At 45.1% G+C, this 24,968-nt stretch overlaps 1 protein-coding gene across 1 annotated transcript in view; it reads right to left on the bottom strand.

The window, feature by feature from the left end:
- LOC108791659 (protein-lysine 6-oxidase-like) overlaps positions 1-24,968 on the bottom strand; it is a 31,175-nt gene that overhangs the window by 4,005 nt on the left and 2,202 nt on the right. The window contains exons 2-7 of the mRNA XM_018562200.1: positions 19,039-19,147; positions 15,727-15,864; positions 15,484-15,640; positions 1,578-1,673; positions 1,344-1,459; positions 548-604 (exon numbers count right to left, since the gene is read on the bottom strand). Of these exons, the coding sequence (XP_018417702.1) occupies positions 548-604; positions 1,344-1,459; positions 1,578-1,673; positions 15,484-15,640; positions 15,727-15,864; positions 19,039-19,147 (673 nt within the window). The remainder of the gene's footprint in view (positions 1-547; positions 605-1,343; positions 1,460-1,577; positions 1,674-15,483; positions 15,641-15,726; positions 15,865-19,038; positions 19,148-24,968) is intronic.

Raw genomic sequence — 24,968 nt, 5'->3', positions numbered from 1 at the left:
AGAAAAAAACATTGCACTTACCTTAAAAATAGATAGGAAAGCAAGTATAAAAGATATGTATTACATATATTGAAGGTTACTGCATATGTTTTCATCAAATATGAACAATTCTGGACTCTGTGGGAAAACTCAATTCTATGGGAAAACTGGACTAAATTACAATTGAATGGAATTGATTTTGACAGCCAAGTTTCCATTGTTAATGCAGTTATGTTTGATGTGGACTAGCAACCAAATTGCCCTGTGTGTGGCAAAATCACATAAAGGTGATAGTTAAAGAATATCTAAAGCCATTTAAAAAAAAGATTTGGATAGAGTTGGGAACAGTGGAACTGTAAACCCTTATAAGGTTTGCATTGCTGTCGCTGGCTGTACCAACTGGGGAGATTCACCATCTCTGTTTGTGACCAGGATAGAAAGAAGAATGAAATCCAAAAAAATTACAGTAGTCACTGGGACTAAAACAGAGAGAACATTCGCTGTTGAGAGATGTCCGCTGGTGACATCTGTTCCAGTAAAAGCTGTCTAGGAGAGGATATGCCCTCACTTTTGAGAGATCTCCTCTTTGTTGTGTCTCTTGGACAGGAAATTAAAGAAAATATCCCTAGTGGGACAAACAAATGGCAGAGGTAACCTTTGCCAACTCTACCCAAAACTTTAGATATCCATTGAACTTGACAGAATACCCTAAATTTGGAACAACCACGTAAAGCCTTTGTGTTCTTTTTAATAGATATGGGCTAATTTACAAAGCCATGGTTTATGTGCAGAAAGGAAAATGTTTAAATTGTTATATCACCACATGGTAGCTTATTGATGTAGGAACCCTGCCATAAGCTACTGTGTCCCACATCTAAATTTAGCGCTGGCAGCTAGGCTGTAGCCAGCATGAGCTCTGATTCTTTACATTATCTGGGTTCATTGGGTTTTTCCTAAGCCCAGGACGTTGTTTATTTCTGCCTGCTACTGGGAACTGTTTGCCAGTGGATAAGGGAATAAATATTTAGAGAGACATTCTAGAAGGGTCTTCTCCCTCTCTGGCTATTTTTTTTGATATTTTCATTTTTTAAATTGCTCTGTAGTCATTTTGCTGTGATAGCAGCAAATAATTTTTCCGTGAAGTTGCAAATAGCTTTAGGGGCGTGACTGTGCCAGCGAACACCAGGGCTAAGGAGATACTGTTCAGGACTGGTTGAGATGCAAGACACTATAAACAAATGACAGACCCCCAACATACTCTGTCGTCCCTCCCCTGCCCAACCCCCTAACCCCCCTACAAACACACACACAAAAGATCAAGTCAAGTTAATGAAAATGGTGACTTATGCTAAATGCCTTCCTACCTTGAAAGATGACAATTACGAGTTATTACATAGGTTCCAGTGTAGATCAAGTCACAATGCACAGCATTATTAGTGAAATCTGATTCCAGGACTTGGAAATTGGGGTTCACAGAGACCTGAAATAACAATTTTGATTTGGTTGTAACACATTAACTTTTGTATATAGAGTATTTGTATTTGTAACTTTTGTATTTTGTATAGATACAAGTAGACACAAATATCTTCTCTACTCACTTTGAGTATATACTTTCCTGGGGGAACATCAGTGATATCAATCCACTGACAGTCAATATTGGCATGGTATGTATCATAGCATCCTGGACTAAGCCCCTGGAACACAAGGAAACATTATTACTCTAAATAACATCTTGTATGTAGAGAGTCAACAATTATATTATTTACAGACATCATGCCTTACTATTTAAATGGTATACTGCAAACTACATTTAAAGCTGAATTACCATGAGACTGCTTCCCCATATCCCATCTCTGATTCACGCAGACCAGGCAGGGTTTGTCCCATCCAGAGAGGCCCGGGATAACACCACCCGGGTCCTCAATGTCATACACTCGGCCCTGTCGAAGGCCATACCGAGTTTAATTATGTCCACGGACGCAGAGAAGGCCTTCGACAGGGTTGACTGGTCCTTTCTCCGACTCACGATGGAGCATGTGGGGCTGGGTCCGGGCATGCTGTCATGGGTGATGGCCCTATATTCACGTCCAACGGCCAGAGTTTGCGTGAACGGGATGTTGTCACCCTCATTCCCGATAACCAACGGCACCAGGCAGGGCTGCCCACTTTCACCCCTCATCTTCATATTGTCCGTTCAACCGCCCAACTAATAAGCAAAGGTAAGCTAAATCCTTTTTTAGTCCATGTTCCCATGGTTTGCCAGGTTTTCTTTCTTCTTCACTGTGAAAAGTAAGGTGTCCATGTCACTTCCTGGGTGACGTGGGCACTTCTTATTGGCTCTCCAGCAGTGGGGTCCACTACGGCACAGACTGCACCTCACTTTTCACATAATTTTTTTTAAGCTGCAGATTCCCCAAAATGGTTCTTGGAGCCAGACATCACGAACATTTTCTATCCACCTTGCAGGTCACCTTGGAAATGTCATAATCCCTGCTGTTTGATACCATAAAGCAGGGGTGCCCATTATGTAGATCACAATCTACCAGTAAATCGCAAAGCGAACACTTGTAGATCGCGATCGGCTCACTGACCTGTGTCCTGTCCTCCCGCAGTGCTCGTGCCGCTGAATGTGTCAGACGCCGCAGACGAGAAGGAGAGGAGACTTGGGAAGCTGCTGCAGTGGAGGTAAGAAAAGACAGACAGGAGAGAGACAGCAGAGAAAGTGAGAGAAGAGACAGCAGAGAGAGAGGAGAGAGATAGCAGGGAAAGTGAGAGAAGAGACAGCAGAGAGAGAGAAGAGAGACAGCAGATAGAAACAGGGGAGGGAGAGAGTGCAAGGAGAGAGAGAAGAGAGGTCCGCTTCACACCATAAAGTCTGCGTTCCAGAGTGTTCGGCTTCTAGAACGCATTGGAACGCAAGCTGGCCGGCTTCCTGCGTTCAGGGGCGGGAGCGGGCGTGGTGGTGCATTGAAGTCAATGGCACCACAGCCACGCCCTCAGGCACCTTAATCAGATCAATTGTGCACTATAAGTCCCTGTTATTTCTGTGTTACACACTGACCTCTGCACTATGCGTTACATTACTGACCTCTGTACTGTGCGTCACCTCGCTGACCTCTGCACTGTGTGTCTCACCTCTGACCTTTGTACTCTGCATCACACAGCTTACCTGTGCACTGTGCATCACACCGCTGATCTTTGCACTGTGCATCACACCTCTGACCTCTTCACTGTGACTCACACCACTGATCTCTGTGCCCTGCCTCACACCGCTGACCTCTGCGCCATGCCTCACACCGCTGACCTCTGTGCCCTGCCTCACAATGCTGACCTCTTCCTCACACCGCTGACCTCTGCCTCACACCGCTGACCTCTGCGCTCTGCCTCACGCCGCTGATCTCTGCGTCACACCGCTGACCTCTGCTCTCTGCGTCACACCGCTGACCTCTGCGTCACACCGCTGACCTCTGCGTCACACCGGTGCGCTCTGCGTCACACCGCTGACCTCTGCGTCACACCGCTGACCTCTGCGTCACACCGGTGTGCTCTGCGTCACACCGCTGACCTCTGCTGTCTGCATTACACCTCTGTACTCTGCATTATTACTGATCTCTGTACTCTGTGTTACACAGCTGACCTCTGCACCCTGCATTACACCACTGACCTCTGCACTCTGTGTTACACTACTGCACTCTGCATCACTCCGCTGACCTCTGCCTCACACCGCTGACCTCTGCCTCACACCGCTGACCTCTGCGCTCTGCCTCACACCGCTGACCTCTGTACTCTGCATTATTACTGATCTCTGTACTCTGTTACACAGCTGACCTCTGGACCCTCCATTACACCACTGACCTCTGAATCACACTACTGACCATTGCACTCTGTGTTACACTACTGACCTCTGCATTACAACTGACATCAGGCCGCCACCCCGGAGCAACGCAGACTATGAAGTTTTAGATTTTTCTACATTGCTGTATAATGTTTTGCTGGGATTTGTAGTTCTTTTTAGCTGGTGGTGTTTTGCACTGCTGTATAATAAATTGCTTCATAATGGACCACTGAGATGGATCAGTGTCTTTAGACCCGCTTCTATGCACTTTTCTTTTGGTGCAAAAGCACCCCTCCTGATCCACCATGGAGGTGAGGCTTGTAATTGAAGTCTCCCCTCCACGACAGATTAGAACAGGCACCACCGGGAAAATAGAAGCAAGCCCAGAAATGGTTCCTAAATTAACAAAGGGAAACTAGAGAATGAGGTGATTTGAAGCCTCACCTCTGAGGGGTGGATCAGGAAGAGGGCACCTTAATCAGATCAATTGTGCACTATAAGTCCCTATTATTTCTGTGTTACACACTGACCTCTGCACTATGCGTTACATTACTGACCTCTGTACTGTGCGTCACCTCGCTGACCTCTGCACTGTGTGTCACACCTCTGACCTTTGTACTCTGCATCACACAGCTGACCTGTGCACTGTGCATCACACCGCTGACCTTTGCACTGTGCATCACACCTCGGACCTCTTCACTGTGACTCACATCACTGATCTCTGTGCCCTGCCTCACACCGCTGACCTCTGCGCCCTGCCTCACACCACTGACCTCTGCGCCCTACCTCACACTGCTGACCTCTCCCTCACACCGCTGACCTCTGCGCTCTGCGTCACACCGCTGACCTCTGCGCTCTGCGTCACACCGCTGACCTCTGCGCTCTGCGTCACACCGCTGACCTCTGCGCTCTGCGTCACACCGCTGATCTCTGTACTCTGCATTATTACTGATCTCTTTACTCTGTGTTACACAGCTGACCTCTGCACCCTGCATTACACCACTGACCTCTGCACTCTGTGTTACACTACTGCACTCTGCGTCACTCCGCTGACCTCTGCATCACACCGCTGACCTCTACGCTCTGCATCACACTGCTGACCTCTGCCTCACACCGCTGACTCTGCAAGTAAAAATTTAGATTTTTACTTGCTTGCTGTTCCACATTTGGATTTTATCATATAGAGATTTGTAGATGTTCCCTATAGTGCTCAATATACTTTTTATATGGAAATGCGATGAGCATTCTCTACAAATGAAGATAATGAGGTCACCAATAGTGATGGGTCGAACAGGCCTGAGTTCAGTTCGAATTCGAAATTTAGAACATCCAAAAAGTTCGAACTTGAACTCAATGCAAGTCAATGGGTGTAGAACTTTCAGAAACAATTGTCCCCTTTAAGAGCGCTTATATACAAGTTATTGACCATAAAAGGTATGGGGTTTCCGGGTAGTGCACTAGGGGACAGGAATCAATAAAAAAAAAAACAATTGTTTTTAAAAGGAGCAGTTACATATTATTTGAGGTTGAAAAAAGACACATGTCCATCAAGTTCAACCTTTGTGTGTGTGCGTGTCTCTTGTGCGTCCATGTGTGTCTTGTGCGTGCATGTGTGTATAAGATTCCATGTGTGGTCTAGAATTTAAGTGTACCTTTATCCCTGTATATTACAGTCTATGTACTCTGCAATGTACTTACATCACTTAAAGGGTAAGAATAAAATGAAAAATATAGAACCTGCTGCAGCAAAAAGTGACATTTAAAAAGAAAAAAAAAAATGACATTTCAATTGCCGGTAATTGGTTTTCCTTTAATCCTTTAAACAACTGCTTGGGGAGGCAGCCTGTATGAAGAGGACACATTTTAGGACACTCAGAACAAGGTTAGAGATTTTTTGAATAAATTCTGGTGCCTCTTTTGCAGACGTTGGATGAAAGTAGCAACAGGTGCTTTAAAATTGTGCCTTTAGTGTTGGTGATACCTTCACACTGTGTCATAGTTCCTTGTTCATTGATCAGGCGCCGAGTTTTGCCTCCTGTCTGAGCTGCTCGATTTCGTGTCAATCCGCCCTGAACCTAGGTGTTAAAAGGCCTGTGCACCTGTGCTTTAGCGTTAGAGCAACGTGTCTCCATGCTACTAGGCGGACCTCTCTGTTTCCTGTGGTATTGCAGTTTGAGTATACCTTGTATTTTGAGTCTTTGCTTGCTCTTGTTGTTTTCAGTGTTCCCTTCCTGCTGTGCTCTTGCATTCCCTCTGTTTTCTGTCCGTGTACCTCTTTGGTTTGCTGTGGCTATGAGTTCTCTCCACAGCATTGTTTTCTGCTCTGTTTGTAATTGTCTCCTGCTTCCTGTGGTTATTTAGCTCTGCACTATTGTGCACCTCCCTTCTTTCTCTTGTGCATTCCCCTCTGCTGTTCCTGTGTATCTCTTGTCTCTGTGGGTACACATATTGTGTGTTCCCTTTTGTTACCTGCTCCCTGTGTCACACATGTTCCTTGCGTCTTCCCTCTAGTGCCTGTTTTCTGTACCTTGTATCCTGTATGCACCCTGTGTCCGGTCCAGTGTGCTGTGCTCCCTGTGTACCCGCTGGCACTGTGCCTGCATGGGTGTGTCAGGGAGCCGTAACCTGGAAACTGCCCCGCAGCTCAACATCCACACCATCAGTGGCTCTGGTGAAGACAAGGCAGCTCCTCAGATCCTGGGACTCTGGCACACCTACGTTTGTTGTGCGGTCACACTATCCCTGAGTTTACAATTCTTGGTGCTCCAGTGCGCAAAACTTGAGACACCGTAACCCTTCAGAGTTATTCTTGACGAGTGCAGGATTGGACCCTGCTGTAAAATGTTCAACTTATATGCACCTGTCACACAGGTGCACCAAAAAATTGGGCCTTTAGTGTTGGCAAGTGCCTTCAGACCGTAACCCTTCAGAGTTATTCTCGGCGAGTGCAGGATTGGACCCTGCTGCAAAAAATTCAAATGATATGCACCTGTCACATGCGGGTGCGGAAAAATTGGGCCTTGGCCGTTGGTGGTTGCACTACACCGAGAACATTACTTGAAGATCGAATAATTGCCCACAAAGTTAGGCAGCCTAGGCAGTCTTCCAGGGATCCCCGATAAATTTATTCTGTGACATCTGCATCAGGGGATTGATAGATGCTGCTGATTCAGGACTGATTTATTTTGGTAAATGTCAGCTGTCAACTGAGTCTGTGGACAGACACACTCTTTTATCTGTCACAAAACCTCCAGCAGCACTGAACGTCCTTTTGGAAAGCACGCTGGATGCAGGGGAGCCCAGTAGCTCGCTGGCATATTGGCTAAGTTCTGGCTAGTGATCTATTCTCAAGACCCAGTAAGCCAGTGGATCGTCTGCTTAAAAGCTCTCCAGGTCTGCTCTTGCCCTTAGGTAATCCTGCACCATATGATGCAGACGCGATGGGTGCCTAAAGTTAACATCCCTGGCCGCTGAGGACTGAAAATAATTTCTAAAGACATCAGTCAGGTGGCCCCCTTCTCCCCTGCTCTTTCTTTGACCAACTAAAGCCTCAGAAGAACCTCTTTTATGACTTGGTAACCTACCAGTGTCTGGAAAGATGTTACACAAGTTTCTGTTCAAAGCGTCCTCAAGTTGTTCCATCCTGTGATCCCTCTGTGAGGGTAGGATGAGCTCTGCAACTTTACACTTGTAACTCGGATCAAGAAGGTTTGCCAACCAGTAATGAACCCTCGCCTTGATACCACGTATCCTGAGGTCGTTTCCTAGGCTTTGCAGGATAAGGGAGCCCATGCACCGTAAGTTTGAGGAGGCATGAGATTCTGAGTCTTCAGGGTCACTGAGGATGACCCTATCGTGCACTACCTCCTCCCAGCCACGTATTGCTCCTTGGGTTTCTGGGGACAGAAACCCCCCTTGAAGACTGTCTTATGTCATCCTCTGCTTCAATGCCCCCCGCGGCTGCCATAATCCTCCTCCTATTGTGTGATCTGCAGCCCCGCAGGAATGGTTTCTGCAAAAAGGGGGCCTTGAAAGGTAAGGAAGTCCCCCTCTTCCTCTCGCTGTTCTGCCTCAAGTGCCCTATCCATAATTCCCCGCAGAGTATGCTCCAGCAGGAACACAAGAGGGAGAGTGTCACTGATGCATGCATTGTCACGGCTCACCATCCTCGTCGCCTCCTCAAATGGTGACAGTACAGTGCATGCATCCTTTATCAGCAGCCACTAACGTGGGGAAAAAAAGCCAAGGTCCTCTGAGCCTGTCCTTGTGCCATACTCACACAGGTATCGTTGATGGCCCTCTGCTGCTTGCGCAGCTGCTGCATCATTGCCAAAGTGCAGTTCCATCTGGTGAGCATGTTTAAAATCAGACAGATTTTAGGCAGGTGGAATTCACGTTAAATTTCAGCCAGACAAACACTGGCTGGGAATGAGCGCCTGAAATGTCTGCAGATTTTTCTGGTCTGCCTCAGAAGACCTTGCAGCCCTGGGTACCTGGTTAGGAAACGCTGTACCACCAAATTGAGGACATGTGCCAAGCATGGTACATGCTTCAACTTTCCCAGGCGTAGGGCGGAGAGAAGGTTGCTGTCATTGTCGCATAGAACCATTCCTGGCTCAAGCTGGCGTGGTGTTAACCACCTCTGGGCCTGCCCCTGCAGAGCTGACAGAATCTCTGCCCCGGTGTGGCTCCTGTCCCCTAGACAAACCAGCTCAAGCACTGCATGGCATCTTTTTGCTTGACCCGTTGCGTAGCCACTTAAACACTTACAGTGAACTGCTGGTTCAACAGACAATTCTGCAGAAGAGGCCATCATGGAGGACGAAGAGGAGGGGGTGGAGCAGACAGATCTCACATCATCAGATTTTTGGAGGCGTGGTGGCTGAACAAGCTCCAGGAACATGAGTGGCAGTTTGTTGTCCATCATTGGCACCCCATTCCTCTAGGCTCATGTCACTACCTTCCTCAACCTCAGAGCCAACATCAGACCATTGTAATTGCTGCGCATCCTCCAGCAGTATGTCACTGATGGTGTGTTCAAACAATTTAGCTGACTCCTCCATGCATGATGGCAGGGCTAGGGCAGGAGAAGCTATGGACAAGGAGGCAGAGTAGGCCGCTTTGGCAGCTGTGGTGGACTAAGAACCAGTATGAGCCTGGGTGACAGAGGATGAGGAGGAGGAGGATGGCTTAGTTATCCAATCCACCACCTCTTCTGTATGTTGTGCCTGAGTAACATGGCCACCACCAGATAAAAAGGACAAGCGTGCCCTGCTTGTAGAAGATGCAGCACATCCACGACTATAACCACGACTCTGGCCTGTGGACACAGAGGCTACTTGACCTCTTATTGCTGCATGGGAGCGTCTGCCCGTCCTTGTTGGCCTTTCCGAGATGATGCTTATTGCAATAGACTGCAATAATCGACTGTTATAATCGACTACTATAATTGACTGCTATAGTACAGAACTCTGATATAGAATGCTGTATAGAACTCTGTTATATAACTCTGCTATAACCGCTCTTTTTTTAATTCCAGCAACACACTACGTACGGCTGTGATGGAAGCAGCCTTATTTATTGTGCTGCTGGGACTTAGCAGTGAGCCATGATTGGGCAAAGTCATCATGACAGAGTACTGAGCCCTGATTGGCACAGGGCTCACACCACAGGTCAGGTGCAAGCCTTTAGCCAATTAGGGCTTCACAAGGCGCATTGCCTTGTGGGGCGTTCAGCGGTCGAACAGACCACCGAACGCCCTTATAGTTCGTGTGTTCGGCGAACACACAAACTAGCAATGTTCGTGTCGAACTCACGGTCGACTCAAACATCCAGCCCAACACTAGTCACCAGCACACCAAGGTCCACTTCATCGATCCATCTTGTCCACTTTGTTTTGCCTGATAAAGGGACCGTATGTGATTCCGAAACGTTGCATTTGCTTGTGATACCCTGTTTATTTAAACGTCAATAAAAGACGGATCGATGAAGTGGACCTTGGTGTGCTGGTGACCTCATTATCTCCTTTAGTCTTAAGGCGCCATGTGTTGCCCATTCCAGCACCCATTTAAGGTACACATGAGGATACGTCGGTTTGGAGTGCGATGGTATACCTTGGAATGCATTCCATATTAATGACTCTAATTTATTCTTAGGGAAACCATATACAGCTGAAATAAGAAACAATGTCCAAATTCTTATCATAGCTTACAATAATTGAGCAATTATTGAACTGCCGGGGGGTTAAAATAAATGGATGGAGGTAGATATCCCCCTGCCTGTTGTTCTTAACCGCTTGCCGCCCACCTGTTGTGAAAAAACGGACAGAGAGCAAACTCACATGGGCGGGTTGCCGTAATTAGACGGCTTTTTTTAATCTGCGCGCGCGCAGGGGCAGAAAATACCTGCCTGTTCTTTACAGCCATTAACAGCTGTTTAACATATAGAGCCGCCGATCGGTTGTATGTTGTGTTTTGCTCGCCCCCCCCTCCACCCGCTCGAGTGCCGCTGCCGCCATGAGTGCTGCACCGTCTTGACCCCTCACCTTCAATCCTGTGATGCGCTAGCCCATCTGCGACCCGGTACCGGCTCGTGAAGGTGTCAGGATGGGAGGGAGTTCAGCATCTTCTTCCTTGCTGATCTCCCTCCGTGCTGTGAATGCAGAAGTGATGTGTATTACATAACTTCTGCATTCACCTGTCAGTCATCTGGCTGCTATAGCCAGAGAGAAGAAGCTTATGAAGCTGAAAATGACAATTGCGCTACATACATGTTACATATCGTTGCGAACGTCAGAGTGACAGCAATAATTTTAGGGCCATCAATCACTGATAACACTAAACTGATGAGCGGTAAAAGCTTTTAAAGCGTCGCCTATTGCCAATTTTGGGTATTGTAGTTTGAGGTTTCGCGCGTGCGCACTATTTTAAGGCTTGACATGTTTAGTGTCTATTTACGTGACGTGACCCCGTCTTTTATATTTTAGCAAAAAATTGGGTAATAATAAATGTGTTATATTTAATATAGGGGAAAAAGTACATACGCCCCCTGGGAATAAGCAGTCTCTTGGGCACAGATACCAAATCCAAGGGAGTAGTGGCAAACAGTGCAGTGTTTATTGGTGATATTTACAAGAGTCTCCACAGCTGCTGTACAGGGGTTCACAAGAAAAATAAAACCTACCATATCCCGGCACTAACTTCATAAACAAAAGTATAAGTCCTATACTTAGTCAATTTATTAAGGGCAAGCACAAAAAGTCTCTTTCCATCAATAGTGTAGACTTCTCCTGTTACACTAGAATACTTCCAGCAGCAACATAAAGGACAGTCTTTTGTTCACAAAAGAGCAAACATTCTCATGCACTTTTCATCAGCATATGCAGCATATCAGTAGCTTTCCTCAGCTCAGCTCCAAGCCTCTCATCACACCTCTGTGTGATGCTCACACTGCTCCCCCTCGTGGGTCACTGACTCTCTCAGCAGTGTCCAACAGGTCCCTTGGGTCATCGACCTTCCTGACCTCTCCCAGCCTCCCCTGACTGTTCCACGTGCGTCCAGCACGCACTCGAGTCTGCCTGTGTCCGTGTGCCTCCAGCACACACAACTCCCCTGAGCTCTGGTCCTCCTAATAAGGCTTATCTCAGCTACCTGATCCACCTATACTGGTCATTGGCAACACCTGGACCCGGGACTAGAGATTCCATCCCACTATTGTCCAGAAAACCTGGAAGAAACTGAAAAAACAGTTTCTTCACTGCAAAGGTATTCACATGCTGGAACCTCTCAGCCCCTCTAACTGAGTGTTCTTGGGGACTATGTTGCCAAATTACATCATATATATATATACATATAAACAGTTGTGTGAAAAGGTGTTGGCCCCCTTCCTGATTTTTCATTGTTTTGCACATTTGCCACACTATAATGTTTCAGATCATCAAACAAATTGAAATATTAGTAAAAGATAACACAAGTAAACAAGCAGTTTTTAAAGGAAGGTTTTTATCAGTAAGGGAAAACAAAATCCAAACCCACATGGCCCTGTGTGAAAAAGTGTTTGCCCCCTCTGTTAAAACTTAACTCTGGTTTATTACACCTGAGTTCAATTTCTCTAGCCACACCCAGGCCTGATTACTGCCACACCTGTTCGCAATTAATAATTCCCTGGTTCAGCAATGGCTCCAGCAGTGTAAGGACAGATGATGTGGCCATCCCATAACCGCTGTACCTGGGGTTGAACTTCGTGCCTTTACCTGTGTAAATGGCCGAATTCCAGATGTACCCAGTGGATGACTCGCAGAGCATATAGGATTTGATGCCAAACCGCACTCTTTTGGATGCAATGTACTGTATCCAGCTTAGGCGTCCCTTGTAGGCCATCAAACTTTCATCCACGCTGACGTCCCTTTCTGGCACGTAGGTCCGCTGGAAATTGGTCACAATCATTTGGCATACCTCCCAGATTTTTTTTAGTTTGGGCGCAGGATGCGTGGCCTCATCAAATTCTTCATTGTTCGTGAAGTGGAAATACTTCATGATGAGGGAAAACCGGTATTCTGACATCACGGTGCCAAAAAACGGAGTGGCCAGTAACTTATTGGTGGTCCAGTACCATTTCTGGAGCGGTTTCCCCACCACCCCCTGAAGAATGATGAGTCCCAGAAACTGCCAGATGTCCTCTTTGGTCACCGGTTCCCACTTTCTGCTTCTGGAAAACCTGGCATGCAGCGTAGCGGATTGCTGCTCTTGGTAGCGATTTGTCTCCGTGACAATTTTTTCAATTACCTCCTCAGTGAGGAATAATTGCAGGTATGCCAGAGGGTTGTCACGCTCAACATCTACCTTCATCCCAGGTGATCCAGTGAACGGGAATCTTGGGGGCGCTACCTGGTCCGTATCGCAGTCAATAGGGCACCAAGTGCGCACATCGCTGAGGTCAGGTGCAGGATCATCGCCGTTGTCACTTGCCAGATCAGTGTCAGACGTGTCAGACGACAAATCTCCCCACGACTCACTATCGCTCACTTCTGCGAGCACCTCCGTGTCGCTGTCACTCAACTGGTCCAAAAACGCTTTTGTAGTAAAGTGGCGCTTTTTTGATGCCATGTTATAAAAATTTTATGAGCACAAATGACAGCACAAATGGCAGTAAAATGGCAGGCAAGGGGCAATGTATAGTTATCAAGTGTCAGATCTGAGGTGATACAGTGTAGTCCTCTCAGATTACACTGTATCAGCTCTTATGTGTGTTTCACTTTTGAATTTGCCGCCCAGTTCCGCTCCCATGCGCCGCTTCTGCTCGCAGGGAACGGAACCAGGAAGTCAGATGCTGGCTGGCGATCATGGCGGAGGACATAGATCATTCTCGCCGGCGATCATAGCGGATGACATCGCTGGATCGCCAGGAGAAGGTAAGAAAACTCCGCTGACAGCTCTGCAATGTTACCCCGAGCGTGACTCGGGGTTACCGCTCCTGGCAGAGAAAATTAACCCCGAGTCACGCTCGGGATTACCGCCAGGGAGGTTAAATAAGACTTGACTGACAAAGTGAAGTAGACCAAAAGATCCTCAAAAGCTACACATCATCCCGATATCCAAAGAAATCCAGGAACAAATGAGAAAGAAAGTAATTGAGATCTATCAGTCTGGAAAAGGATCTAAAGCCATTTCTAAAGCTTTGGGACTCCAGCGAACCACAGTGAGAGCCATTATCCACAAATGGCGAAAACATGGAACAGTGGTGCACCTTCTCAGAAGTGGGCGGCCAACCAAAATTACCCCAAAAGTGCAGCGACGACTCATCCAAGAGTATAAGTATTTTCCTTGTCGCACTCCTTACCGATATGTCCCTTGTAGTGGGGGGTGCTCGCAGTGACTGCGGATGGCACTGCGAATGTCAGCAATGCTAAACCCTGATGAAGGGACCCTGTGCTGTCCCGAAAGCGCTTGTTGGTCATATACAAAAAAAATTAAATAAATGAAGCTTTTGCTATCCTAAAAGGACTGGTGTGCTGGTGAAATTTCTACAATTTTGACTCATGCAAGAGGTCACAAAAGACCCCACAACAACATCCAAAGAACTGCAGGCCTCACTTGCCTCAGTTCAGGTCAGTGTTCATGACTCCACCATAAGAAAGAGACTGGGCAAAAATGGCCTGCATGGCAGAGTTCCAAGACGAAAACCGCTGCTGAGCAAAAGAACATAAAAGCTCGTCTCCGTTTGCCAGAAAACATCTCGATGATCCCCAAGACTTTTGGGGAAATACTTTGTGGACTGAAAAGTTGAACTTTTTGGAAGGTGTGTCCCATTACATCTGGCGTAAGAGTAACACCGCATTTAAGAAAAAGAACATCATACCAACAGTAAAATATGGTGGTGGTAGTGTGATGGTCTGGGACTGTTTTGCTGCTTTAGGACCTGGAAGACTTGCTGTGATAAATGGAACCATGAATTCTGCTGTCTACCAAAAAATCCTGAAGGATAATGTGTGGCCATCTGTTCGTGACCTCAAGCTGAAGCCAACTTGGGCTCTGCAGCAGGACAATGATCCAAAACACACCAGCAAGTCCACCTCTGAATGGCTGAAGAAAAACAAAATGAAGACTTTGGAGTGGCCTAGTCAAAGTCCACACGAGGAGTCTCTTAAACTGTTCCAGAGCTGCTTTTCCCGGCCGGATTTTTTATATTGCACATGTGAGTTACTACTTTTTTAATAAATCTGAATGCTTTTATTTACTGCACCATGAGGGCTCTTTCTTTTTCTAATTCCTAAACACCGTGGGGCTCCTGAGAGAAGGTTCGCTGACAGCGCACTTAGGAGAATTCATCACTGTGCCTGTAAGACACCTCCAGCACTGCAAGGAAAAAAACTCTCTTCCTGCCGGGTCTCAAAGCGGGAATAACCGTGTTCAAATTGGAGCAGGACCGCAGACCAAAGTGCCGCTAACCTAAAAAGCCGTCTACTCACTACATTCTGGTGAGTACCCATCCATAAGGGGGGCTGTCGGACTACAACTGAAATAAATCAACAATTATTTGCCTTGTGTTTTTCTCCCCCGGCTTTTAAATCATCATCTGAACACTGTTTTTTCGTCGATCTGATATCTTCACTGAAAGAGTGCTACTTGTAGATCAGCCTATAAATTGTTATATATTGCTGATTGACTTTGAAAGGCTACCACGATCTTTGTTAAATATTACTGACTGATGACCTAATGTAACACTTTATCATTTTTGTTTTACATTTGTTACTATCACTAGTTCTTCACGACCATTCACCTATGTGTTACCTTTTGGATCTTTGTTTTTTTCGTTTCTCACAGTTTTTTTGATACAATTTTATTTAAGACATTTATTGATACTTATAATAATTTTAACCATATTATAGGCTGAGGTTAAAATACGCAGCCCCTTTCCACTTACTATCTTCACCTGATCACTCGATTTTTCACTTGAATACTTGATTGTATTCAATATTATTATCTTCACAGTTTACACCTTTAGCACTTTGATACAATCTTTTTCGGTTAATTTAAGGAGTTTTTCTTCTTTTTTCTTAGCTGCTTTAGGCTTTCATATATTTTAGTTAGTCCAAGAAGCGCAGATTATTTATTTTACATTTATGTTATGAGTTCCATAAATGAATATTGGTACAGAGGTTTTTTTGTCACCTGGGTGTGTGCTGTGCAGGCATATCGCCGTCTCACTCCTAAATCACATGTTGTATCTTCCAAGCAGAAGCTGGCCTTGTGTCCCTCTGCCATCTTACGATTGGTCGCAGAATGCAGAAGGTCATAGTGACTAAATGAATCCATGCTGTGATAATGCCTTTGAATGGAAATATGAGGGAGGATAAGTGCATAGTAACCTTAATAAAGAGGGTGATAATGTAATAAAAAGCAATCATTACTCACTGGTGGCAACTGTGCCATTCCCAGGTATGCCTTGGTTTCACTGGTAAAAAGTCTGCTGTGCCATGATTTTTAACCCTTTGTGGAAAGCGCAGAAGAACCCGGAAGCTTATATCTGAGATGTCAGGGGAGTAGGCTGACCTAGAAAACAGAGAAAAATATTTAAAGCCAATTGGGTCCAAGAAAAATGTGATGGAGTATGCAATAGCAGTAAATGAAATGCAAGGGAGACAAAGAGAGACCAATTCTTTATAGGAACCATGCACAACGGCTGTGGCATCAACTAACAAACAAACAAACAGAACAAAGCTGCTTTGGACAATTAAAGAAGGTTTAAAGTGTGCTACATTAAGGACAATAATGGAGCTGGATTCTATAGTGCTATCTTGTTTCTGTTGTTCTGATAGAGAAGGGTACATGAGTGCTTCCAATCTCTGACTGGAAGTGTGTTATTGGCAGAATCACCAGGGGGAAAAAAGAGAAAGAAAAACTTGAAAAAAACAAACTAACAGAGCTGGTAAGGGCTGGTAAGCTTCAATATACAGTATAACATTTTTGTGTTTGGGTTTAGATACACTTTAAGTATTCACAAAATAGATGCAGACATATAAGGTTATATGATCTGGGATTATTGTTCCTAGCTTCTTCCTAAAACATACTACAATTTATTCAGAAAAGAGAAGATTTTAATCTGAATTAAACTGTCTAAAATTCTTGTGATGGATATAGTTCACCCTGAAGGGATTTAATTGTTCCAGCAAAATTGGACATTCATATTAAATTATTGATTTTTAACAAAATATTAATCCAGTGAACATCCTGTTTGAAGTTGTAGGATCAGCATCATCACTCGTTAAACCATATTTGTTAAATAGTGTGTAACATCTACCATTAATTAGTCCAACTTCTAAAAGTATGATCAAATGCAAATATTACTGACTGAATATACTATTTTAAATAGTCTCTATAGTTGTATAGCCTTAAAGCCTATCTCTGGGCAAAGAAAATACCCTTGCAGTGGGGCTATCCCGCACTGCAAGAGTTAATAGATTTTTGTTTAGGGGGATTCTGTAAAGCAGTTTTATTTACCTGATCCCTGCTTCCCCATTGGTGAGCGCTCACCTCTCTCCCCTCCCCTCCACTCTGACCCGTGGACTGTCCCTCAGCAACCGTACATATAATGTAGGGCTATGGACCCTGCATTAGACGTGATGACTTCAGCAGGCTTCCAAAAGCCGAAAGGCTTCCAATAGCCGAAACGAAAGGGGGAACAGGGATCCCAGGCGGCTGACACAGCTCGGCCTCTGGGCAGCAGGGAATATTGGGACGGCACAGCCTGCAGCTTCTCCTCGGTTTTCTGCTGCTCTCCCCGCCTGTATGGGCTGAGGCAGCGGGGATCGGAGGAGAAAATGTCTGCTGGCTGTGAGGCCGGGGAGGGAGCGATGCCTGCTGTAAGGATGGCCAAACCTGAGGAGAGAGGAGGAGAGCGGAGCCCCTGTCATCCTGTCGGTTACAGGATGACATCGCCTCTGTGCGTGGCCGAGTGGAGGATCTGTAAATATCTGTGATGCTCTGTGTGCAGCACAAACACTGTAGTGATCGCTGATCACTCCAGTGTTAGTACTACGTTGTTTACTATGTGTCCCCAGTTATGAATGAACAGGAAGTGCTTTACATCACTTCCTGTTCATTCATGACTTTCCGAATGGGCAGAAGCACTCAGTACAGAGGATTCTACCCATTCATAAACTGGTTGATAGTAAATAAAAATATCACGAGTTTGTGAATGAATGGGAAGCCTCTGTACTGCGTGCTTTCCATTCATTCAGTGCTGAGGCTGCAGAAAAAGAGGTGAAGGACTCAATTTCTTTTTCTACTTCAAACTGGAAATGTCAGGGATCTGATCAGTAGACCCCTGATTTTTTTTTACCGAAGCCCCCCACCAACAGTAAAAAATAATAATAAAAAAACAAAAGGAACCCACACACACACACACACACACACATACACATACATACACGCACACACATATTATTAGACTTGTGCAAAGACTAAAAATTTGTTTCGGACAAAATGAACGAAAACTAATAACATTTTTATTCGTTTCAGCAAATGAAACAAATTTTTATGCTATTTTGGATCCGGCCACTTCTGCACATGCGCGCTGCCATCCTGGAGGGTGAGCATGTGACGTTGCATGACGCCCCACGTGCACCTAGTCTGGTGATGTCACACACCTGTTAGGATCTAGATATACACCAAGATGTCGGCGCCTATACCAGCATCTGATGTCAACTGACGCCATGCGCCCTGCTTCCAAGATGGGGGCACGAATGTGCAGAACACACTGGTGGGCAATATGGCCACCGTGCTTTCTCAAGCGAATTATAATGTGCCCGAATAAAAAAAATTTGTATATTCGGGCATATAGTAATTAGTAAATTCGGATTCAGATGAACTGACAAATTATCTGAATTTTGTCGATTTGCAGGTTTCTTCCGAATCCAAATTCACATGGCTACATAATATACACATGCAACAGTGTGCATCAAGTGTGCATCACGCACTTTGTTTTAGTAAGCAGTATGCACTATTTAACATGTAGTCTAGGTTTTGTGGTGTTTTTTGTTTTTATTTTTCTAGATGCACTTACTTGAAAAACAGCCGGGATGACATAATGACACATTATTTTTATAGACTCTATTTTAGTTTAAAATGTATTGTTAACCACTTGTTTGGCTACTGTTTTTTTATTTAATAAGAATACTTATATTGTGCTTACAAGTTTAATACCTTTGAATAAAAGTTTTATTTTTATCATACTTTTTAATCTGTTTCTGTTAATCTGTCCTCCTGTGACCTTAAAAAGAACTACAGCCCAAACAGGTTTGACCATAGTTCTCTTTTAAGAGTGTCTCTTTTTTGGAAGGGGCTACCTCTATACATTCTATACTTGTGTTATACCAATATTATATTTGTAACTAAAGATGCTTTGTCATGTAAAACAAGCCAAAGTTTGACTTAATCAAGCAAGTTTATATAGAACATCGCTTCAACTCAGTTCAGTATGATCATTTGTGCATTAAATTAATGTAAAGCCCAGTTTTTGTGATTCTAATGAAAATATTGTGTTTGTACACAGTTTCCTCATTTCCAGTTTAAACCCTAACATGCTTATTTGTGCTAATAAACTATGCATACCTAAATGTTGCAGCATACTTATAGTAATAGTTGTCCAAGTAGTGTCCAGTTTGCATTGGTCAGTGTAAAACGTCTACTGTAACTTGTGGCTACATGTGCCTCATTTTATCATACCTGGCCAAGCAGTTTTCTTCTGCTGCACACCGAAGGCTGTACATAGGTACTCTCTGTATGTAAGTGGCACTTTGGATAAATAGAGCATCAGGAACCAAATCAGGAAGACCTGCAAATTAAAGCTAACATGAAAAATGTACCACAACTTGATTGTAACAATTCTGGTATGGCGGACTCAAAAGCAGTAGAAGAAAGATAACTGACATATGAATACTAATATAATAATTGTAATCAAATTCAATAGGCAGTGTTCCGCCATTTGTTATTACAATTAGAGGTATTTTAGGAAGGGAGCATGCTTCCCCGGGCAACATAGTTGATGTCATAATGATGTCATTATAATGAGGGGGCTCTGATTTGAAGGGAAGGGGCTTAAGATGTGAAGGGGCAGCTCTGATGTGAAATGTATTCATCATTATATAATTTATTTATCTGCAGGCTTGCTAGTATTAAGCTATATCGCCGTTAGCTCTCCATTTGGCAATCATGTACTACATGCATTGCTGTGAAACCACTGCTTCCACTTTAACACAGTGTGAATGTGGTGATTAGCCACCCCCCTTGCCCCACCTCTCACCACGCCCCAATCTCAGGAACACTGACTTTGGAAAGTTCCCAGGTATGCTTGTATCTGTATCTGAAAATTCAGTGACAGCTGCAGCCAAAGTTGCATCTAAAATCAATTTGTACTTACTTAAGTGTATTAGAATGGATATACAGTATAACAACTGGAACTGTTAATAAGAACTGTCAGCCACAATATTTTACACTATCAAAATTCATTATTTTTAATATGGAAAATAACTGAGCAGTAGCGTCCAAAGAAAATGAAAGAGCAAAGAACACACAGTTAATGCTGATATCACTAAATATAGTTCATACCACTTTCTTTTAGCCATGCTGCCTTTTTTATATGCAGCTGTGGTAGGACCCATATACACCAATGATAATTTATACACTGCAGCCAAAAGATGCAAATGCCAAAGGGAATCCAGTACAAAATATATAACTAGAATTTTGTAGGTGGAGTCAAATGCCTTTGTAAATAATAACATAAGAAAGATACAGTGAGTCCCCTACTTAAGAACGAGATCCGTTCCGAGAGAGCGTTCATAAGTCCAATTTGTTGGAAAGTCCAAAAAGTTTAGCCTAGGTACCCAACTAGCACAATTCGCTGTAATGTACTGTACTGTGATAGGTTTAGAATACTTTTATAATATACTTTTATAAAAACGAGCGACGTCTATCATCTTCTCGCCTCGCTCCAGTCTCTCAATTAGTTTTACTTTTGTTTGCATCATTATCGCTTGGCGCTTTTTAGCAGTAGCAGTACAAGTTGCATCACCGCTGCTTTTATGCTTGCTTCCGAACTTACTGGGCTAGATACTTTACTACTGTACTCTGTACAGTACTATACAATAAAGTACACAAAAGCACAGCCACTTGTAGCGGACGTATGTGACAATGTACGCAAGACACATGAACACTTAACGGACATGAAAATGCACGTTCGCATCTTTGAAAGTTTGCAACTTGAAGGTTTGTAAGTAGTTGACTTACTGTATATATGTGGTTCACTAGAGCACTTGTAGGACAACCTGTTCATACAATATAGTATCATTTCTATGCAGATCACCACTACTGTAAATATTCATTAACGAGTGAACCATTCAGCGTGAGTACATGGTATTGAGTTATTACTATATGAGTCCTTTGGAATACGTGGGATCTTATGTCATGATTATTAGACATGTGCATGCACATTGTCCAGCAATGGGGATCCTCATCAATCACAAGGCCCGCTGCTCGATGACCCAATAAGAAAAATAAAAATCCCTGTCACCAACCGCCTCGTCCACACTAACCAAACACCCGCTGATAATGACTAGTGATGGGCTCGGGCGTGTTCGCAGCTGCACGTGCCGAGCCCGCCAGGAAGCTGACAGCGCCAATCAAAGGCACTGGGACATTATCCCGGTCCGCAGCTGCAGAGATCTGGAAATGTCTCAGTGCCTGTGATTGGAGCTGAGCTGCTGTCAGCTTCCTGGCGGGCTCGGCACGTGGAGCTGCAAACACGCCTGAGCCAATCACTACTAATGACAGCTGTGCTTCTGAATGTAAATAAAAGGGGCGGAGCAAGTCCTTGACGTCAATGTCAGGTCAGTGAGCGGCAGGCCTCGTGATTGATGAGGATCTACATTGCTGGACAATGTAATTGATGATGGATTTACATTGTGGGACTTTTTTAAATTTTAATAATAAAGGACTCGCCAAAACTGTGTGGTGTGTTTATGTACTTGATCGTAATGATTATTTGGTGAATGAGTAAGGGTAACAACTAAGGGGGCATCCAGATTCAGAGAAGCCCCCTCTGCCCACATATTCCCACAACCCCAGGGCCAGGGTTGTGGAGGTGAGGTCCTTGTCTTCAGGAGCAAGTGGCAAGGTAAGGTGCAGTAGGGTAGGGGCCGCAAGACTCCCTCCCCCTTTCCTCCTCTGCCAGGCTGCTGCTCGGATCAAGGGCCTGATAAGGGATTTTGGTGGGGACTCCACACTTTTTTTTTGGCATGGGCTCAGGGCTGGATTAACATAGGGGCAGGTGGAGCTCCGCCCCTGCAAATAGGCCCAGCTGGGCCGAGCTGACCAGACTCACGGTCGGGCTGATCCGATGCGAGTCGCGGCCGTCAGGCCCCGACGCGAGTCACGGCTGTCAGAACTTGATGCAAGTTGTGGCTATCACAACCCCAGTTGCGGCCGGCCCGACCAGACCTGGGTCGTGGCCGGGCCGAGTCGACCATGCAGCCGCGGCCCTCTATTCAGAACCAGTTCACAGGTCAAAGATTGCCTTCCAGAGTGTACGGCCCCTTGGAAGCACTGGAACACCAGCCGGCCGGATCCCTGCGTTCAGAGGGGGCATGGCGGTGCATTAAAGATAATGGCAGAGCAGCCACGCCCCCTGCCTGCGGTGTGATCACATAAGTGCCTGGGTTCTGGTCCAGTGCAATCTGCAAAAATGCTGCATGCACTATTTTTGCAGATCGCACTGGACAGGAATGCAGGCACTAATGTGCCATCGATCGCACAGCGGGTGGGGGGCGTGACTTCGGTGCCATTAACTTCAATGCACTGCCACGCCCTCCTGTCCCTAAACGCAGGGAGCCAGCCGTCTTGCATTCCACAGGCTGAACACTCTGGAACAAAGTCTTTGTGGTGTGAACCAGCCCTCAGGCATATCAGAGGGGCCTCTGGTATGCCTGAGCAGAGAGTCACATCTGCTGCGGCTGCAGTCGCCAGTCTCTCTGACCTCCGGGAGCCTGCACTGATCCCCCTCCTTGAGCCCGCACTGTTCCCCCCTGGAGCCCGCTCTGATCCCCCTGGAGCCCGCACTGACCCCCCCCCCGGAGCATGCACTGACCACCTGAGAGCCAGCACTGACATCCTGGAGACCGCACTGACCGCCTGGAGCCCACACTGACCTTCTGGAGCCTGCACTGACCCCCCTGGAGCCCAGACTGACCGCCGGGTGCCCGCACTGACCCCCCTGGAGCCCACACTGACCACCTGAGACCCCGCACTGCCACCTTGAGTCCATACTGACCACCTGGATCCCTCACTGACTGCCTGGATCCCTCACTGACCTTTTGGAGCCCACACTGACCGCCTGGGGCCCTCACTGACCACCTGGGGCCCTCACTGACCACCTGGATCCCACACTGACCACCTGAGAACTTGTACTGACCGCCTGAGCCCGCACTGACCACCTGGAGCCCATACTGACCACCTGAGAGCCTGCACTGACCACCTGAGAGCCCGCACTGACCGCTTGAGCCCCCAGTGGTCCTCATAGAGCCACACTGGCCACCTAAGAACCTGAACAGCCTCCTGAGAGTCTGCACAGCCGCCCCCCCTAAACCCTGCACAGCTCTCCTGAGACCCTGGAGACATCAGGCCACGAACCCGGAGCAACACAGAGTAGCTTCATATAATTTTGCATTGCTGTATAAATTATTGCTGGGATTTGTAGTCCCCTATAGCTGATGGTATTATTCTGCAGTGCTTTACAATGTATTGCTGGGATTTGTAGTCCTCTATAGCTGATGCATTATTCTGCAGTGCTTTACAATGTATTGCTGTGATTTGTAGTCCTCTATAGCTGGTGGTATTCTGCATTGCTCTGTAATGCGTTACTGGGATTTGTAGTCCTTTATAGTTAGTGGTAATATTCTACATTGCTGTATAATCTATTGCTGGAATTTGTAGTCCTCTATAGCTGGTGATAGTCTGAATTTCTGTGTAATGTATTGCTGGGATTTGTAGTCCTCTATAGTTGGTGGTATTCTGCATTGCTGTATAATGTATTGCTAGGATTTCTAGTCTCTTTACAGCTTCAAGTCAATGGCAGATCTACCAGGGTTGCAGCTGCAACCGGGACCTGGCGCTCCACCACTGACTGCAAGCTGTAGAGAGACTACAAATCACAGAAGAGGGGCTCTATGAACGTTGCCATTTCTAAAAAAAGGCCCACCAAAATCCTCAGTACCAGGCCCGTGATACTCTTGCCTTGCATGGGGTCCCCCCTAAAATTCCTACCAGACCTAAAAGGTCTGGTATGAGGTTTTTTCCCCCCAATTCTAACAGACAAAATTTGGATGCATCTGAATTTTCGTTATCAGAAATTTGGATATGTTTGAATTACTTATTTTTCCCATTAAGACATTCGAATGCATCCAAATGTAGGAATTTGACTATCTATCCCTTTGTTTGCAACCTTTTTGGTCATAATACTTCAGATTCTGAATTAACAAGCTTATACATATACACGTATTGAATGTCTATCAACCTGTGACAATCACCAGGTTGTATGTGATGCAATCTATCTATTTAATACAGCTTTTTATTGCCGTCTGTATTCCTATTAGGGAGAAGGAAGGGTTAGAACTTCTGACAATGGTGTTTATTGCTGTCTGTCTTCCTACAGCTGTGAAGCCACATCCCGTTTTATGCACAGGCATAACAGGAACAGGTAGTGAGGGGAAATTTCCCCAGAGGGGTCGCAGGCAGAATGACACAAATATATTAACTCTTCCCCACTCTATTTAAAATAAAATTGGTTTGGTTTAGGCTTTAACTCTCATATATTAACTCTTTCCCACTCCATTTAAAATTCAAAATAAAATTGGTTTGGGTTAGGTTTTAACTCTCTTATAAAACAGAATAAGAACTGGTACTAGGAACTATACTAGAATGTAGAAAAATGGTTGAGAACATACTTTTTACATAAGGTGTGGAATATTACAATTGTAATATTACAATTTAGGAAAAATAGTTTAGGAACAATGCTGAATCGTATTCTATTAATTCCAGTGGGAAGATTTCACTGAAATCCCTTTAGGTTGGATTTACAGTATTGTGTAATGTAAATCACAATACATTGATATTGAATCACACTAGTGTGCAGCAGTGCCATTTATTCTGAATGAATGTGTTGACTTAACACAATGCATGTCAATGCGTTAATGTATTTCTTTTACTGCATCTCTGAGTTTGAATTTATACATTTATACTATGTTCAGCAAATTGAACATTACTTTGTTAATGAAAAATAACATTAAAGCTGAACCCATGGAAAATACTTACCTTATTCCTAGCTTCCGCAGGCTTCCTACCAGCTGCACAAATGGTAGACATGCGATTCGTTTCAGAAAAATTAGTTTTTCGGAAGAATTTACGTTGTATCCGAATTTCCGAATAACAGAAATGACAAATGAAAACGAATCCGAATTTGCGAAAACCAGATTGCGGACGAAATTCGTTAGCGGTAGTCTGTACGAAATTTAGTTTGTGGACGAATTTTTATTTTAGCAAAGTGACATTTAAAAAAAAACAAATGTTTAATATTACTTTGCTGCAACTAAACACACTCGAAACGT

This window comes from Nanorana parkeri, unplaced genomic scaffold (assembly GCF_000935625.1).
Source record: "Nanorana parkeri isolate BGI_ZX_2015 unplaced genomic scaffold, ASM93562v1 scaffold565, whole genome shotgun sequence".
NCBI lineage: Eukaryota > Metazoa > Chordata > Amphibia > Anura > Dicroglossidae > Nanorana > Nanorana parkeri.
This window is presented reverse-complemented; position numbering and strand designations above follow the sequence as displayed.